Source organism: Oratosquilla oratoria, chromosome 1, assembly GCF_046742065.1.
Source record: "Oratosquilla oratoria isolate Oo_2021 chromosome 1, ASM4674206v1, whole genome shotgun sequence".
NCBI lineage: Eukaryota > Metazoa > Arthropoda > Malacostraca > Stomatopoda > Squillidae > Oratosquilla > Oratosquilla oratoria.
The window spans coordinates 122,131,628-122,151,410 of NC_134777.1; the positions used below are offsets into that span (position 1 = coordinate 122,131,628).

The 19,783-nt window shown below is 38.6% G+C and overlaps 1 protein-coding gene across 6 annotated transcripts in view; it reads left to right on the top strand.

Moving 5' to 3' along the window:
* Positions 1–19,498, top strand: part of Dlic (dynein light intermediate chain) — a 49,456-nt gene extending 29,958 nt beyond the window's left edge. For 4 of the 6 annotated variants that reach the window (XM_076185967.1, XM_076185972.1, XM_076185978.1 and 1 more), the window contains 2 exons: positions 787–907; positions 12,550–19,498. In XM_076185967.1, coding sequence (XP_076042082.1) covers positions 787–907; positions 12,550–12,665 — 237 coding nt within the window. In that variant the 3' untranslated portion in view covers positions 12,666–19,498. Of the gene's footprint in view, positions 1–786; positions 908–8,572; positions 8,609–12,549 lie in introns of all 6 variants that reach the window. The other 2 variants (XM_076185984.1, XM_076185989.1) reach the window with 1 other exon arrangement.
* The last annotated feature ends 285 nt before the right edge of the window (positions 19,499–19,783 follow it).

Below are 19,783 nucleotides of genomic sequence, written 5' to 3' on the forward strand. Positions count from 1 at the left end.
GAGAAAACTGGTGTGGCATTTGTAAATGTGAAAAAGGCATAGTAAAGAGGAAATATTTTATTGAGGGTAATATTTGGTAAAAACTTGGGGAATAATATAAACTAGTATTTGATGAAGAATAAAAGATTAAAGAAACGATAAAAATTTATATACAAAACTTGTATATACCTATTTCTTGGGACTTATTGGGCTTATGATAGAAAAAGTTTGTTGCTATTGATATTAGTAATTCAGAATAAAGTTTATAAAAAACTTAGAAAATAATGAGGTTCTCATGGCTACTGAGTAAAAGTTTGAATTGTTATATGGGTGTAGGAAAACACATACAGAAAGGCCTTTTCCTCCTTTATTAAAGGGATGACCATGTCTAAGCATACATCCACTCCACACCCATTCAGAACCTATTTATAACACATTGCCCCTCTCATATTGGGACCTCATGGATAAAAGCTAATCCTCATCCCAAGCCACACTGATCAGGTCAAAGACATGGTATGATGAGGTATGGTACCTTAGAATTTCTGGGAGGAAGAAGGAAGAAGAAAAAATATATAAAATGTGTAAACAGGTGTCATCAGTCATGTGTATGGGCAATTGGTCTTAAGTTTAACTTTTTATTTTTCTTTCAAAATTATTTTCAATGTTGTGTTCATTACTTAAGTTAATTTACTTGGGTGACCACACCGAAACTATTGTGTACATAAGGAACTTGTCTCCCCTCCTTCCCATACATTGAGTTTGTGTACCAAACCGACAAGATGTTCATTAAGTTACTCCTGCCCTTAGATTGAGACGGCCAAGCCGGGGACAGCCGGAGCCAATGAGGGTGTTTTGGCCAATTTCTTCAATTCTCTTCTCAGCAAGAAAACAGGAAGCACACCACCACCAGGAACTATTAAGACTGGAGGTAAGAGGGGTTTTCTCCCAATATGGATAGAGCTTTGACATGCTTGTGTTCATGTTTGTTTATACATTTCATATTGATGATTGTGTTCTGTGCATTTTTGATTTTGATTCATGCTCTGACACACACATGCATACACATTTATTCACTTACTTGTCACTAACTTCTTCACCACCCACTTATTCACTCACTCACTCACTCACTCATTCATTCCCATGCTGTATTAGTCACACCATACTCCATCGCAGTATGTGGTCTTATTAGATCACATACAGAAATGGCACTTGCAGCCCCTTCAGTACTTATGGGCTGCCACAAAGGTGGCAAATGTCAACAAAAAGGTTAAAGGAATCATAAGAACATATTTTATTTGTGGGACAATATTTTTGCATGTAGCTTTCTCAAATACATAGATATACTAACAAACTGTAAATATAAGTACTGTAACCCATGAAGAGATAGGATGGAATCTAGTATACTCTGCCCACATGTAGTTGGATTATGTCTGGGTAGTGTGATAGGGATAGAATGAGTGGGAATGGTTTTTATGCCTTTGTTTTTTTAGCTACCTCCCTTATAAGGGGGGGGAAAAGCCTTTTGTATATGTATGTAGAACAGACAAAGGATGCTTGCAGAATGAAAAGAAAATTGTTGCCCATTATGGAATAGATTAGTCAATATAAGCTGTATATCCTTCGCTACTTAGAGGATGTCATGGAGACAAATAAGATAGCCTAGTGGCAGCCATAATAAAATGATTAAGACCACCAAGTATGGAAGGGGCCAGCATTTCCCACATACAGGTATGACCACCATAAGCACATTATAGATTTATTATCTCCCTCCCCCCAACACATGAACATAGAAATTTTTGCATATTGTTGCTTATATGCATGTGGAGGGTTATGTTTACCTTCAACTTGTTTTCAAATTGGGAAATGTTTTGCAGAATGAAAATATTTGATGAAAATATTTTATATCGGTCCTCATTCATTACTTGTAAAATATTAACTTCAATTTTTTTATTTCTATTTTCTTTTAATTAATTGATTTATTTTTATTTATTTGTATATATTTTTTTAGTTGACATAAGCTTTTAATTGTCTGTGTAACCTAGTGCTTTTGAGTTACCAATCTGCTTTTGTATGGATATAATGGATAGCAAATGTTTATGTAAAAAGTAGTGAGCATATACGAATGTAGGTCTTCATAGCAAAAGAAATATAGGCTTAGAAACCTGCTTTGAAATCTTGAAGATGTTGGTTTTATGTTATTTTTTTATTTGTTGATTCTTGGTAACCATTTACAAATTATATTATTGAAAAAAGTTTGGTGATGGAAGGGGAGGGGATACTCAGGACTGTAATATTCAGAATGTGTTGAACATTTGATTCCATATGCTCCTGAGGCCTTCTTTCAGCTTATTGAAAACAAGATATATTAGCCAGAATAAAGTTGTGAAGGACTGTATTAAAAAGATGTGACTCACAGCAATGGATTTAAATTGAACAAATTTAGATTTAAGAAGGAAATAGGCAAGAATTGGTTTAATAATAGGGTGGTCAACGAATGGAATAGACTTAGTAACCATGTAGTGAGCACTGAAACTATCAGTTGTTTTAAGAACGGTTAGACAAATTTATGGATAGGGATGACAGGTGGTAATGGACATGGAACTGCCTAGTGTAGGCCTTATGGTCTCTTGCAGTCTCCTTCATTCTTATGTTCTTATGTTCTTATTTCATCTGACCATTTAGAGTACTATAGATTTTTTCCTATTATTATTTTATTTATTTATTTGTTTATTATTATTATTATTATTATTTTTTTTCTATTCTAGTAAGGAGACACTGTCCTAGTCCAACCTGAAAGGGGAAGTTTGTCATGTTAAATTGAATAAAGATAAATTATTTGTTACAAAAGGGATTGATGATGGATTGATGAGATGGCTCTGTGAGAAAGACTGAAAAGAGCCATCCAACGGCTTCCTATCTTCAAATCCCTTCAACTTCCTCACTTCCGTTTTGAGGTGCAGCCCAGAGGGACTGACACTCCCTCTCTGGACTAGACCCAAGATCTTTATATCAACTTCATCTGTATTTCCTCCACTTTTAAACACGCAAAGAGCAGACAGTCAATGAATGCTCCCCTTCTGCAATTTTTATCTGATGACATAGAAACAGTCCGATATCAGTCCAGGGGTTCCTCATTTGGAAATCTATAAAAGAATCCAAAAACTGTTGCCGGCTGCAGTGAGGCGGTTGGGTTTCAGTCGGCAAAATTTGAGTTAACAGTTGATTGACTGTCACATAGGGGAGTGAATGGAGGAGTTTATCATTTATATATATATATATATATATATTTTATTTATTTATTTATTGTACTTTATTTTATTTTGTTTTATTTTTGGAGGGGGAAAGTATAGTTGTTGAATTCAGCGCCAAACTGCACAATAATAGATACACATTAGGATCCATTGGCATGCACCTAAGCATACTGTGCAATGTATCGGAATTTTGAGCTTGGATGAAGTAGGTAATGGTTTACATATATTCTTTGACACTTTTTTTTTTCTATCTAGTATGTGTGGTAGGCTGTTTACATATAAGCAGTGACATTTAATTCCATTGTATTTTTTCATTATGATGGATTTTATTAATGCTGCCCTGCTATCAGGTGAGCTAAAAGATCCTTGTCATTTATAACTGGAATTGAATGTTCTGGTGATTGTGGTGTTTAATTGAAACATGAATTACATGAAATGTTTTTTTTTTTCCCCCGGGCCTGTTAGAATTGCACACCATCAGTTTTTAACTACAGTGTAGTGCACAGTAGTGAATTATGAGTTTGCTCCGTAACCCCTTCACTGCAATCATGTCCTCCAAATTGAATAAAACTGCCTGGCATTAGCCTGAATAAAATCTTTCAATTATTTGTATGTGAAGGCAGTGTCTTGCTGCATCACTTCTGACCTGGACTGTGGGCAGGAGACCTGGATGGCCCTTCATCCAAGAGGAGCTAAGATGAAAGTGGAAGCAATAGGTGGTGGGAGAAGAATAGGTTCAGGAGTGGGTGTGTGTCTTTGACTAGGCTACACCGATGCCATTTTGTGGGAATTTTCCAAAAATTTGTGGGGAAAATTTGCTCACATGGGATGTTTTGTGAGCAAATTATATGTTGCAATGAACTTATTTGTGTGTATAATAATTCCTTCTTTGTGTGCGAAAGAATGTGGAAATCCAGATTTCCTTGTGGGAATTTTGTGGAAAAAATACCATTCATTTGCGGGAACTGGCATAGATCACAGTGGCAACGCTGCTAGGCTACCTCACTTATAAGAGGGAAAAAGCCCGTGGTATACAGATAGATAGAAGTGAAGGAATTAAATTGTCCTGACAGTCAATACAGTATTCTGTAACTCCTTCATTACTAGGAAGGGTGGGAGGAGGGACATCTTGGATGTGAATGAAATAGTCTAATGGCAGCCAGAATAAAAGGAGAAGTGCCACGTGTTACAGATCGGATTAGTCGAGATAAGTTAACCCTTTGGTTCTGGTGCTTTTTGTAGAGGTTAGCCTGGTAGAAGCCAGAATGAAATCTGCAGACTATGTCATCATATCATAGACATGGTAATTTCATAGACATTATTCTTGTTCACTTAAGATGATTTATTTAGCAATGGAGTGAATAAGACTCAGGGATGAAGGATACCAGAAGGTTTCCTAAAGGTCTGGTTAAATCCTCTGCAGCAATTCCTGAAACTAATGAAATTTTGAAGAGGTGAAGATCGACTGTTTCAGCTCAAGATCCTGAATTAAATCATCTATCAATAACCAGAACAAAATACGTAAATCTTTTCTTTTAGAAAATTAAGATAGGCTGAATACTGTACATTGGATTTTCTATGTAGCTGTCTGGTTGAAGGAACATTCCATTAGAGGAGATATATTTAATTTTTTTTCATGGATATGACTGCAGAAGAAGGGTTTGTGGAATATTTTATTGTATTGGATCCACTCTAAATTTAGCACTCTAATGTTGATCGGTAGGGCCTTGGACACAAAGTCAAAACTTGTTTTCCTTTTACCAAAGATGTGGGAACATACTTTTGTAATATATGTGCAAGATTTATGCCCCCCCGATGAAATGGGCCATCTTCTGTTGACGCCATCCCCATCTCCACCACCACTACCACCCCTTTAATTACCAATACTGCCATCAACCACTACCACCAGTACCACCACCATAACCACCACTACCACCACTGCTGCAGCCACCACTACCGCTGTCACCAGCCACCATTGCCTTTGCCATCATTTTGTTACTAAACTTTGAGAAAATCCTTTCTATCTTGCTACCTCCTTTTTCCATGTAGTTTGCAGTCCATCTTTACATCACTCTTGCTCCTCATGGCATATGGAGAGCCTTTACATGGCAGTCACCATCATTCTGTCCATGTCTAAAGCTTTCTGTTCAGCCTATCCACTGTCATTTTACTCCTTGTTTTTTCCATATTATCCTTCCAACTTTTCTTCTAATAGCAGCATTTATCACTTTCTCTCTGGCTCAGGTGGTTTTTCATTAAATGGATAGAGATGATTAAAAAATATCAGAGACCCTAATCTGCTCTAGATTGGAATATGCAGCAGTGGTATGACCCATGTATAGAGTAAGGTAAAATCTGGATTGAGGGAGTACAAAAGAATTGGTGTGAAAAGCCTACACCAGGAGGTGTTTAGCTACTGCCAAAACACTTGGACTGTTTGGGCAGCAGAATCAGAGAGAAGTACAGGATTTGAGGAATCACAAAAATGATTCCATACTACATAAATAAGTTGTACTAGAAGCACTAGAGCTTGCCATCATTGAAGGATCAAAGAGAAAAGCAGGGACTTGATCGCAGTGTTCAGATTGCTGAGGTGGTGGACCAGTTTGACAAGTATCTCTTGACTTGGGATAGGAGGTTATCACGAGGTTATGTGAACTAGTTGGAAAGGACCTCTTATCCTTGTAGATGCATAAACTTTTTGAATAGCCCAGAAGATAATTTAGTCCAAACTGGAAATGTATATGAAATTAAAAGGAGGTATGATAATTGAAGAATGAAATACAGGATCTCGCAAGCATAGCTCCTTTCCAGTGGACTACAGTTAGGTAACCTCCCTTGTAAAGGGGAAGCCTTTGGTATATGTATGTATGTACAATTAGGCAATTAGATAAAAACACACAGACACACAGGGAAGAAAAAAGAAACTATGAAAAAGACAATAGACAAATGTAAAGATCAACCTAAATTATTCTATAGATATGTAAATGGTAAACTAAAAAATAAACAGGAAATAGTAAAACTATGTCAAGGGAACATAGAATATACAGAGGATGTAGAAATGGCTGAAATTATGAACAAACATTTCAAATCTGTATTCACAAAAGAAAATGTACATTTAGGATGGAGAAAGGGGAGAAGGATCCCTCCCCTAATGAGAGAAATAATTGTGAAACAGAAAGAAATAAGGCAAATAATGAACATTGATATCAGAAAATCACCCAGCCCAGACAGAATTGCAAACTGGATGCTAAAAGAATGTATAGATGAACTAACAGACAAAATATATAAGATAACAGATTGCTCACTCAAAGAAGAAAAGGTACTGGAAGACTGGAAAAATGCCAATATTGTGCCAATGTATAAAGGGGGAAACAAGGAAGACCCACCAAACTATAGACTGGTCTCCCTTACAAGTGCAATAGCTAAGACTTGTGAGAAAGTCCTCAAAAGTAGATAGACTAAACATCTGGAGAACAATATACTAAATCCGAGACAGTTTGGTTTTAGACAGGGAAGATTGCCACAAATTTGATCTGTTTCTATTCAAGGTTAATAGATATAATGCAAGAAAGGGAAAGATGGGCAGACTGTACTTTCCTGGACTTACAAAAGGTGTTTGATAAAGTACCACACAAAAAACTATGAAGAAAAATCGAAACAAGAGGAGGTATACACGGAAAACTATTGAAATGGATGGAAGATTTCTTGCAAGGGAGAAAAATGAGAGTGGTGTTCAGAGATAAAAACTGCACGGGAAGAAATGATAAGTGGAGTCCCACAGGGATCAGTAGTGGCTCCGATAATGTTTGGTATACATGTAAATGATGTGGATGAAGGTATAGAATGTTAAATGAACTTCTTTGCAGACTATGCAATACTACTAAAGAAAGTACGGGAAAAGGTTGTGAATTGCTACAAAAGACCTGGACAAGGCCTGGAAATGGAGTCAGATGTGGGAAGTGAACTTCAGCATTAAGAAATGTATGTATAATAGAATTTGGAAAAAATATAGAAAAAAAAAAAAGTATCCGGACAATATAAAATCGGTGCAAAGGAAGTAAAGAAAGTTGGTTTTGAAAAGAATCTAGGAGTAATCATCACCAAACACATGTCCCCAGACAAGCCGGTAAACAAAATAGTTGGAGAAACCTACAATTTATAATCAATAACGGTGGCATTTAATTACTTGGATGAAATGATGGTAAAAAATATTAGTCACACTGATAAGACCAAGATTGGAGTACACTGTGACACTATGGACACCCAGTACAAAAAAGAATACAAGGAAAATAGAAAGAACCCAAAAAGCAATGATAAAGATGGCCCCAACACTTTCAGAATTTACATATGAGCAAAGATTGTCTAAACAGGAACTACCAACCCTGGAACAAAGAAGAGAAAGAGGTGATCTTTGGCCATTGAAAGGCATGAAAGTCCTTGACAGAGAAGACTTATTAAAGTGGGATAGAAGAAAAACAAGGGGACATGAAAAGAAACTAGAAAAGGACAGTTATAGAAGAGATCTGGGGGAAAAAAAGTTCCATAGGGTGGTAGATGTCTGGAACAAATTGGACAAAACAATAGTGTGTGCAAACACCATACAAGAATTTAAGGACAAACTAGATGTTGCAAAATACAAAGACAGGCCACCACGAGTATAGCTCCCCTTCCCATATAATACAACTAGGTAAATACACACACAAACACACGCACACAGACTTGCTCACATACATAATTGCAGTTGGATGATTACAGATATATGTCCAAAATAGCTATCAAATGAATACATGATTAAAACTTGAAATTTTATTAATTTTGTGCTTATAATGTTTGTATCTATTGATGTGGTCCCCATCAGAAAATTTAATATCTTAAGATAATTGATTAACATTGACTTAAACTATTGTGTTTTTAAACTATGACACCGGGTTTCTTTCTGCTATAGATTTAGTCTATGATGTATTTGGTGTATTGATGGTGTTAAAGAATGTATATTTAGTTTTGTTAGATGTGATTTTTGTTCTTTGTGGCCCTCTTTTTACACCCCCCTTTTGGCAAAGTGACAGCTATCTCAGGCTCTGTTCTACCAAGTACCAAAAAATTTTTTCAGTGCAAGGATGAACTATGGACAAAATTGAGGCTTTGTAAATAAAGAGCCTTTTATTTTTCCTGGAATATATCCAGTACTAGAATGAAATTATTAGGCATTGGTCACGACTATGACCTGTAAGGTTTGTCGCTGTGTTGAAAGGGTTAAGGGATTTTCATGTAGGCCCTTGTGTTAGTGACTGTGTGTGGTTTAAGGAGAAAAGCAAAGTTAATTGGGTTAATTGTTGCAGATTATCATGAATAGAGGAGAAAGCGGATTCAAGAGGGTAATGAACTTTACTTTGATTAATAATTGTGTACTTGTTCGAGTATATGTTTTGTGACGTGATAGGTCTGTGATGATAGACTAGAAGTTAGACAAGGAGCTTAGATTGGAGATGGGAACAGGTGTGAGAGAGTTAGTAGTACTCTACACTTGTGTGTGATATATTTTAATTTTTTGATGTAACACATAGAAGATTCTAGAATACTTGCACTTTAGCCACTTGAATATGCTTCTGACACTAACTGAATAGAATCATCTGGCCAAGTATTTCAGGTTATTCTGACATGTTAAAGGAGTTCATTGAAGGATTATTTAACCACTTTAGTGGTAGGACCGGTTCTTACCTGAATAAAAACTTTACAATTAAATGGGGGTGGAATTTAAGATTGTTGAGGGAATTAAAGGCCTGTAGGTTTATATATTTTGAGATAGTTCAGGCATGAGGTACTCCTTTTACTCGTGAGGTCGAGGGAAATGAAGATGTTCGATGTATTTATACGAGTAGTTCTGTGGGAGAGTGATCCAAGCACCATGTGCCGCAGACCCTGATTTCGTGCTCAACCAGCTGACTTGGTCTTCCCACACCACCTGGTGGGAGTTGGATTCGTCTCCCTCTGAGTTACCACAGTTGAGGGAGATTAATCCAACTCCCATGGCAGTCAAATCACCCTCCCACAGAGCTATTCATATGTTAAAAGGTTTTAAGCTATGGTTGTTCTTTGTGTAGTCTTGTGGATGTATTACTGAAAACTGATAAAAATGGTAGAGAAGAGTGATACCAAGTGAGCATTGGTTGACATTTTTTAAAAAGGTACAAGATGTGTAGATTTTTCATTGAGGTTATTTTTTGTTGAAGTAGAATTTGAATGTGTTAAGTAAATGTTATCATAAGCTGTTCAGATTGAGGTGCTTTTTCAGAGAAGGTTAGATAACTTTATGGATGGGAATGATAGGTGGAACTGCCTAATGAAGGCCTTATGGTCTCTTGCAGTCTCCTTCATTCTTGTGTTCTTATGTTCTTGAGTGTGCTTGACACTGGAACTAGATTGTTTGGTATTTGCTGTGGGATTTTGATAAATTGTATTGTATTAAAACGTATTTTTGTTAGGTCATGGGATGTTTTTGTATGGAAGAGTCACCTTGTAGTAGTAGGTCAACATGGATTCCATATGTAGACAGTGTATCCTGGCTGTAGAGAGGTCCTGGCTTATTCTTGGTTTTCATCAGTCGGGTTCAACTGGATCATGATGGGGAGGCTGTTGCAGATTTTGGTAAAAAAAAAAAAAAAGAGAGAGAGAGAGAAAAAATCTATAGACGATGGTACACTTCCCTGCTAACAAAACTTTAGTGGAGATGTTGTTGGAATAGATTTAAAATCTGTGAGCTGTTTGTCCACCATTCTGATTTACTTTTCAATGAGTGCCCCTCTCAGGAGCCTGTAGAAGAATCGGTGAATGCATGCCTTGGCTTGGTACCTCCTTATAAGGAAGAAACCTTTTGGTATACAGATTGTTAGATAGTATCATCAGCTAGGTCTTTGTCCTACACCTTTCCAAGTGTAATTATTCTAGTTTGGTTATGTTTATGTAGTTTAGACAACCTTGAATTGAGAAAGCATTTAGGTGTGTAAATATCTTTGTTGAAATAAGTTTATGATATTATGGTGTCACCACTTGAGAGCACATTTCCACCACCCATTCATGAAGCATTTGGGGTAACAGACAAAAATATCACCAGAACAACGATGCACTATCATTAACAAGCCTTTTGCCCCAATATACTTCAGACCCATAAAACTAGATGCAAAAGCTGCTCCAATTTTTCAGCATGGACACAGAATCTCAGATAAAGCCATGAAGAAACTGAAAACCTTACACACAGACGCCAAAAACCTCTCATACACAGAGCCCAGACAAAATATCAAACTACCACCTGGAACACCAGAAGTAATAAAATCTTCAACCAGAAGTAATAAAATCTTCAACATGTCTTCAACTGTGCCTTGTCACACAGTGGAATCCAAGTAACTTGGAAAAGAACACACACAATCTTTATCCTAAAAGGTGGTTGGGCATGCTTTGACTTGGCCACTCCCCATATAAAGGGAAAGGACCTTTTGGTATATGTATGGGGAAAAAATGATAATAATCAACAATACCATACTCAACTATCTCAGTCCTCTCAACCACATTAAACTGATGGATAGATTGATCCTGCAAAGAATCGACTCAAAAATTGCCTTGACAAGACCACGTGGATTCAAGGCCACTCCACCAGCACACTCCTCACTGCACTCAAAACACAACTTCGTGGCACAGTGGTTAGAGTTTTTGCCTTCCATTATGGCGGTCTGGGTTCGAATCTCACCCAGGGCTGAAATAATTTCAGTATTGCTGCACTGTGGGTTGTTACTCCAACTCTCGTGGGTGGGGAGTTGGGGGTGTGTGTATGTGTAAGGTATTACCCATAGATTGGTCATATGAGCTCGAAGCTCTCATCTGGGAGATTAACAACTGTTGATCACGAGTCCAACACGTGATCCAAGACCATGGTGAACCCAAGAGGTGCTGGAGGGCTTCAACAGGAAAGTGCCACAAGTAAGATCAGAAATGGTGGTGATGAATATTGATAAGGGTTTTGACTTAGTCCTAAGACAAAATAAGACGACTACAGTGGAGTACCTCAAGGAGCAGTGCTATCACCAACACCTATCCTACATGACTCCCCACCCAAAACATAGAGCATATCAGAGCCCAGCCATGCAAACAAGCTAACAATAATAGCACAGTATTGCAAACACAAAATAGCAACCCACACAAGAGGAAAAAATAATAAATATTGACTTGCTTCCTTTACTTTGTAATTCACTTCCACAATCAACATGTGATCCTAAAATAGAAAGAAAGGAAAGAAAAAAAAATATGTTGCAAGCTCAAATGTAAGAACTATAGAGGCATTAACCTCTCGAGTTTCCCAGGTACAGTTAGGCACATGGTGGAAATGTGATACAAAAGATAATGAAATTAATCTGTAAAGTACATTGTCTTTCAAAAGGAATTACCCTGTACAGTCGGGTAATGTGCACTATGGAGTATTTTGTGGCTCATCTCTGTAACTTGTAATATAGCTGAGGGGCAGACTCTGGTCAAAATGTGGTTATAGTTTATCGAGATCCCATCTTGTCAGATCCTTGCCCCTCAGTGGTAAGAGCCTTGCTACTTGCGGAGGTCAAGGTGATGGCAGTTTGAACCCTGCCACCAATAAGTTGGACCAAGGGCATGGTTCATTAAATTCCATGCTGCAAAATCCTCTGTAAGGGGCACCATCCCTTGATAGGGGGAGTTTGTGATGTTAAATCAAATTTATCAATGAGAATGAAAATGCAAATGGTATCATTTGATTGAAAGGAGGTTAATACAAAGTGTTGGGCTCTGTATGGAGAGCCAGTTTGTGTTTCCATTTTGTGAAATAATGGTTCACATTGCTCAGTGGGAAAAAGTTTCTGTTACTGGACTAGCAAATGTGTCGTAAACTTTATTATTGATGAGGTTAGTTTAGGTTTGTAGAGGTGATTGTCACAGCATAGACAAGGACAGTTTAGCTTGGAAATTGGCACAAGAAATGTTGATCATTTCAATTACTAGGATCTAGAGAACTCTTGGTATCCAGTATGTGGGCCTTGTTTCTGGGGGGTAATGATCGTGAAAGTGGGTTTGACTGGAAATTGTTTATTTATTTATTCATTTTTCCATAGTTGCGTATTTGTGAATAATATCAATACCAGTGTCATAGAGATTAAATGAGTATTTACTCTTGATATTTGTGTTGTCATGGAATGTATATAACTTTTGCAATATATCACAATAGGTTAATGTCAATGCCAATATCTCCCCTACTCGAAACGATGTGTAACTGTTGGACTGACGCTGTTGTCGCTTTTAGTTCCAGATAAAGCAGCCATGAGATCAGACGCTGCAGCAGAATTAGATCGACTGACGCGAAGCAAGAAGCCATCGACCACTGTGTCGGCAGAAACCAACAATTCTTCTGAGTGTTGACCTTGAAATGAAGAGAGCCCAGGGAGGTAGTAGCAACCAAAGGTCTGCAGTCTTAAGTCTGGTAACAAAGACGACTGTGTCTGGTTGTGCTGGTTCCTAAGGCAGGTATTTCTATGGGGGTAAAGGTCAGATCTGGTGGGTGGCAGATACAGCGGAAATGGTTGGGTAGAACAATGGCTCCTTCCGGCACCACCACCACCGCCACCAACACTGGGTTGGTCCTCCATCCCGGGAATGGTGGCATGGGTGTTGTCCGTCAGGGAGTGATGAGATGGATTGGACCAACTTGGGCAGTGCCAGGGGTTTGTTGAAAGTGTCATCCATTCCTGTTTGTATGATTTAGAAAGCATCTGCTTGCTTTGCCTCGTCAAGTACCTGTCTGGTCGTGTGAACCTTTATAGCTGTGGTAGTTCGCAGTGAAAAAGTAAAGAAGCCACCACCCTTATGTGATTGTGTGTGTGTGTATGTGGTACTAGCCACTACCACCACACATGTATGCTGTCAGAGAAGCCCGCAGGCCTGGTGTGTGGACACTTGACAATAGAACAAACATGCACTCAAACGTCACAAGTCACAGGAGAGCTTTAGGCTTGAGTCCAGTGTACCAAGCAAGGCGCAAGTATAAAACCGCAGGACAGCAGGATCGGCTACAAGACTTAGCAGCTACACATTGTCAGCTGTTGTTGACTGGAAGATGTTCACCCGTGGGCATGGCCGTCTGCAACAGGCACGGCAGCTATTGTTGACGCTGAGGTGGAGACATCCATCCTTAATGACCAGAGATGATGATGTAGAGAGGAGAAGATGCAGAGGATGCTGTATGATATTGGGGTCTTGTTTTGTCCTGTATTATATTTTCTTATTTATTTGCTAATTTTTATACGTGCTACTTCCATACAGGCCTCGAGGATCCCTCTATGATTCCAGGGGTCTTTAACTCAGAGCTATGAAATTTTAATAATCTAGCATTTAAACAAGTGTTTTGGCTGAGATAAAAGTCTCAAACATCTTAGTGAACTTGTGATATTTCTTAATATACATCCTGGCACAGGATTGTTGGATGTGTGAGGTGGCTTGACAAGAATTGAACATACAGTGGGACGAGACAGATGAACATGACGTGCTGAGCATACACAAGACCTTAACCATATCACTGTAGGACAGACTGATTGGGTCACTGGCACAGGAAGACTTGACAGACATAATTGTGGGTATTATGGTAGGGCCGGACAGATGAATATGACACATTGAGGGTACAAGAACTTAATTAGCACTATCATAAAGACTTTGATTTGGTCAGCAGTACATGTGGAATGCACAAGAATATTTGTCCAACAAAATTTCTTGTAAATATTGCTATGATAAACATTATGTATAATGTGCATATTTAGATTAAATTTCTTGTGTATCGACATGAAGTAGCTCAGTTAAGGTAAGGGTACCTTCTGATTTGACTAAGTGTATGAAGAATCCAATATATAAAGGCCAGTTGAGAAACAAATATTACCATTTCAGCAAAGGCTCATCAGAAGTTTAGCAAATGTTCTTGCCAAAAGCTGCCTCTTGCTGTAACTTAACCAGCATTACATTGAAATATTAGACCTAGTCGAGTAAATATGCTCCAAAGTTACATAGCACCTTACCCAAGTTAACTGATTATTTGATACAGGAGAGGAACTCTTAATATATCAGGAATTCACAGCAGAGATTTGAATTAATTGAAGTTATACAATACTTCACCCAAGTAGTTGAACCTAGTACTAGTTCATACAACTTCTTAAACAGGATTGTCTGTCATGGATTAGGAGGCTACAGTATGAATTGCAAAAGAGGTGCTCAAATATACATCATTGAAATTTCTTGTTAAGAAGGTGGATGAAGACATCCAATATTTTCAGTGCACTGTGCTTATGAAGTTGATCAACATTACATGTGATCTAGAATGACCACATTTGGAGCTGCTCTTCTTCTTCTTTCTCTTATTCTTCATCTTCTTCTTGACAAGACACTTGTAGTTCCTGAGATTCATCAGAAATTTGAAGTATGGACAACTTGACCCTTCTACAACTTACCACAGGACGTTGAAAACCTGACGTAGCCACCCACAGAAACCCGAGTCTAGTGCAGCCTATTTTGTTGACACCCAGCAGCACCTGCGACACATTCGGTCAGGGTAGCAGCCACCCAGGACACCTTTCAGCTCTGTGCCTTTGCTCTGGGGTGTCAGAAAATCTTTGGCATTTTGTCAAGGGCACCTTTGCAACAGGTATTACAAGTAAGGTAGACATAGTGTAGTGAAAGGAGAAGTTTTCATGCTTGAGGACCGGCCCAGTTGAGTAGAATCAACAGGTGTTAGGCAGGACAAAATCCCTGAAGGACATAAGGTTGGAGGTATTGGTTGACATAATGTTCAATATATGATCTGATTGTCATAACAAAAGGGTGGAAGTCTGTTGGAAAGTTTTTCCTCACTGTTGGCCATGTATGCTGTAAGGCCCATCCTTACTCAGGAAGGATGTAGGGAGAGGAAGAAGAATAGTGGAAGATCAAATAAAGAAGAGACCTTTTGGTACATGTCCTGTTCCCCAGATGTCGGGTCAACAAAGCTGAAAGTGTTGATGGGTGGGGCTCGAGTTGTCCTTCAAACGAATAATGCCAAAGCTTTATATGAAATTATATTGTACATAGAAGGGTACTGCACTGCCCCATTGGATAGCTTGTTTGTCTGGTTTTTGTGCCCCTTTTTGTTTTATATTACTATTATAATTACTATTATTACTACTGATCTACTACCAGAGGGTATAGTTTGTTAGTACTTATGCAAGAACAGGAGGATGACCCTCAAGTGGTAGGTGTGGGTGGCCCTTGGGGACTTTGGGGGGCAGGGGGATAGTGCGGCTCTTTCATAGAGGGTCGAGGGAAGCCAAGTAAGTTGTTGAGTTTGTTAGCGTAACTCTTTGAGAATTGCAAAGACCTCTAAGAGGACCCTTGGCAACCTTTCCAAATCTCGGATAATTTTCTCTCAAGTCGACTGCTTTGTCATTTGTTTGGAAATGTGCACAGTGCTCAGGTATGTCCTTGGCAAGGAATCTGCCTTGCAAGATGTCTGGCAAAAGTTGAGGGACTTGAATTGTCCTAGAACCAGTGATGAATGAGGTTTGGCCACAACCACCAGATGAACTTGTTTTGACCTCAAGAAGCTTTGGTTGTGGTAATTTGTCTTCAAAGGCTCAGTAATCCCAGTATTGTGCTGTGCAGTATTTTAAAGGATGCTGGCAACCATCTCTGTGTGCTTTGCTTTCCACAATCACAGACTTGTTCACTTATTTATTATTATTATTATTTTTTTTAATTGTTAAAGAATAAAAAAGATTCAGTTGTTAATGAAGTTTGGCTTTATGGCATTTTGATCTCACCATTGTGGAAGCATTTACCCGTTAGGATGGGAACTGCCCCTCAACTGAACAAAATTGGTCTGGCATTGGACAAAACAACATCTGTAAAGTGTATCGCCATTGTGGAAGCATTTATCGCCTTGAACATTGTTGATCAGGACCTAGGTAGGTTTAAAGTCTTTGCTTGTATTGTGAGGTGTTGTAGCATCATTACAAGATGCTATAGCGTCATTACGAGTTATGGCATCATTGTTAGTTGGTATAGCATCGTTGAATTAGTGTAGCATCATTGCAAGTTGTTGTAGCATCATTGTAAGTTGTTATAACATCATTGCAAGTTGTTAAAGCATTGATATGACTTGTTAGAATATTGTAGTGACTTTAAACACTAGTGACGAGAGTTTTAGGTGCCAGTGACATAAATGGCAATGTTTTGCATAACATCTGCAGTTTGCATTTTGACAAATGTTATTGATGGTGCAGTTTGCTTAGGAGAGATGGTGTTTGTGTGGTGTTACCCCTTTTGTTTCAGGGAATATCCTTCAGCTGAATAGATAGGTAATTTTTCATTAGTTGAAAAGTTAGATTATGTTAATAGCATAAAGGGATCAGTAGATACTTAGACATCAACACCCACAGTCTTGGGCACTTCCGTTAAGATTTGTCCTTTAGGTGGGATTTCTATTTCAGCTACAGGGTGGTGCTGAGGATTAGGGGTGGGTGTTAACTATAATAAAATTGCAAAGTGTGCCTCAAATGATAAAATTGCAGATGGTTTGCATCAATGTTTGCCATAGATGGTTTGAACATGGAGGTGGTTTGCCTTTGCCATTAAAAGATGTAGACTGTTTTTATTGGTCCTTGCTGTAGGTGGTTCAGACATAGAAATGGTTCGTGTCTGTGCTTGCCACAGGTGACTTGGACAGATTGAGCAGAGTAAGACAAAGCTGTGTCGGTGAGATGACCTGTCATAAGTGTAGTCCTGTGTACTTGCTGGTACAGAAGGCAAGAACTGCAGTGAACGCCTCACTTCACCCAATTTGAGAATAAGGAGGCAAAAAATACGAGGGGGCAGGATGTATCACAGTCAAATGAAATTTTTTATACTGTTAGCCAAAAAAGAATTCTATGTCAGTAGGTTGAATGGTTTCATCATTATGAGGGCCACCCATTTATCCAACGAAGACGATCTGGTGCCAGTCAGAACAAAGTCAAAGAAATGTGTTTTCTGATTGAAAGGGTTAATCCCATCCTAAGAAAACTAAGGTGTTAGAAAAACAAAACAAAAAAAAACAAAAAAAAAATATATATAAAATCTTTCATCCACATCTGGAGAAAGATAAGGGTAGCAGAAAAGGGTGGATACTTAAAGGAAGGAATCCTGGAGGGTGCGAAGGTTGTTTGCAAGAGATTTTAAATCCATACGCTACATCAGGAGGAAGCGAGGTTCTCTGCAAGAGTTGAATTTCAGGTTACATGGAAGAATCTATGAATCCATTACCTATTTGAACATGCAGAGGTTCATGAAAGGAGCCTCCCCTTGTCAGTATCCAGAAGGATTGAAGGTTAAGTCATATGGAGTTTAATGGAATATATTATTCAAGAAAAACAAACTAGACCAGCATTTTGTGTCTGATGTGAGCGGTTAGGTCTTTACTGGTGATCCATAAAGGGAAGAAGATCCTGTCCAGTTCCTGGTGACAGTGCCTGTCATCTACACAAGGTATTAGATCTGACGCAGCTTGAAAGAGTGTGGGGGAAATGATAAGTTTTTAGCGATAAGATCAAGGGCCATAAAGGCAGAACCAGATAGTTCCAAGCTGTAGCATAAAGTGTCAACTTTATCGAGGCTTAGGAGATGCTTGATAAAGGATTATTTCCTGGAGAGACCACGTCGGTGAAAGCACGTCAGATCTAAACACATCATCATCATCATCATGCGCTGCCGGGAGAAGGTTGCAGTTGATGGAGCAGTTCGTACATTGGTGTTCTCATCTCATTCCATTTGTATGCAGTCCTTTGTTCTTTGTGTTGCCAAGATCCATTCATTCCTGGGTGTGGCATCTTTTTTACGTTTCCACAGCAGATTTGTTATTTATTGTATAGTAGGATGAACTGACAGACAGCACAAGGAGTCCGTCAACACAGACGGGAGTTGCACAGCTCCCAGCCATATATATAACCACTGTATATATATATATGGACATGGACTACCAGTTTCTCTTTTGGCAACTATGAAGTGGCTCTTTCAAGATGGAAGTTGCCTCTTTGTAGTGATGATGCAATTGTACAGTTTCTATATATTATATGACGGCCATGGGACGGTTTGATGTTTCAAACTGGCCATGCGCCCCACATGTGTTAGCCTATGACTCTCCTATCCCAAAAAGATTGGTTGGGCCCCATTTAACTATGGTCAGGGGGTACTAACAATGAATGTACTGGCAGGGTTTTTTTGTTAGTGACTTGGGTCGCTGAACGATAACAATGGTGTTAGGTGGGTTCATTTCCGATCCTACTTTTCACAATCATCGCAGCTGTTTGTTGCTTGCCGTTCAAGGCTGTTTCTAGACCATATCTAACCAAAAGTGCAGAAATCCATCCTGAAAACAACAAAGTCCTTAGCATTGTGAGGGGGAGGTGTTTTCTCTTTTGTTTCTTTTTAATCTGTTGATTTTACCTTGTCATTCTCATTTTAATTAACTTTGGAAAATCTAAAGAGTCGAGCCTTTTGAAAACCTTTACATTAAATCCAGCAAGTTTTACCTAATGTTATCCAAGTAAGCTTCATCAAAACCTGCCTTAGTAAGACTTATCCTAACTCATCTATGCTAGCCTTACCCTTGTACCTACCCAAGCTGCTAGCCATACTCACAACTGTCTAAGCAAAAGCTATTCACCTTGACTGTTAGAGAAAGGCGTCCTCGTTTCATGACGGGAGTGCTTTTCGTTGGTTACCTCCTTGTCCTGCTCCTTACCACGTTCTGTCTCACCATTTCTCATCTTCCTTTTCTCTCTTTCTCTTCCCCCATTCTGTCTTGTGCTCCTCCTTTGTTTTCCTTCCTCATCCTCCTCCCTTTCCTCCTCTTTCTCATCCCACATCCTTCCTCCTCCTCCTTCTTCTTCCTTGCATTTCATCTCTCCAGTTATTTCTTCTTTGCATTTCTTCTTCATTGGGTTGGTCTGTATAGACTCGCTCTCATTCTGTCCCTCCTCATTGCTCTTGTCCCCTTCAGGAGGATTTTATTAACCTGTGAGTAGTAGTTGGCTTCCTCCATCACATTCATCTTGTGTACAAAGTGTTTGGTTGAACTGTGGCGGTCTCATCAAAACCAGCTATTGGCCATTGATTTGTTTAATTTGTACAATAGGGCTATTTTTCAATTTCGCCATAATGAACATGTGAAAATGAAGGTATATAAAATTGTGATAACCGGGTTGAAGTGTTTCATTTTATACCTATCTGAGGGTGACTTGAACCTCTGATGAACCACAGGTTCCTAGTAAGCTGGGACGAAGAAAGGGTAATTGTGAGATGGAACTTAGAGAACCACCTCTCTACTATTCATCTTCAGTCTATTTATGCTCATTGTCTTCTGGAGGAAATGTAACCCTGCATTCAGTCTCTGCAGTGGGCCATTTATTTTTCTAATTATTATTATTATTATTATTATTATTTTATTTTTTATTTTTTATTATTGTTTTATTAATTTTTATATTATA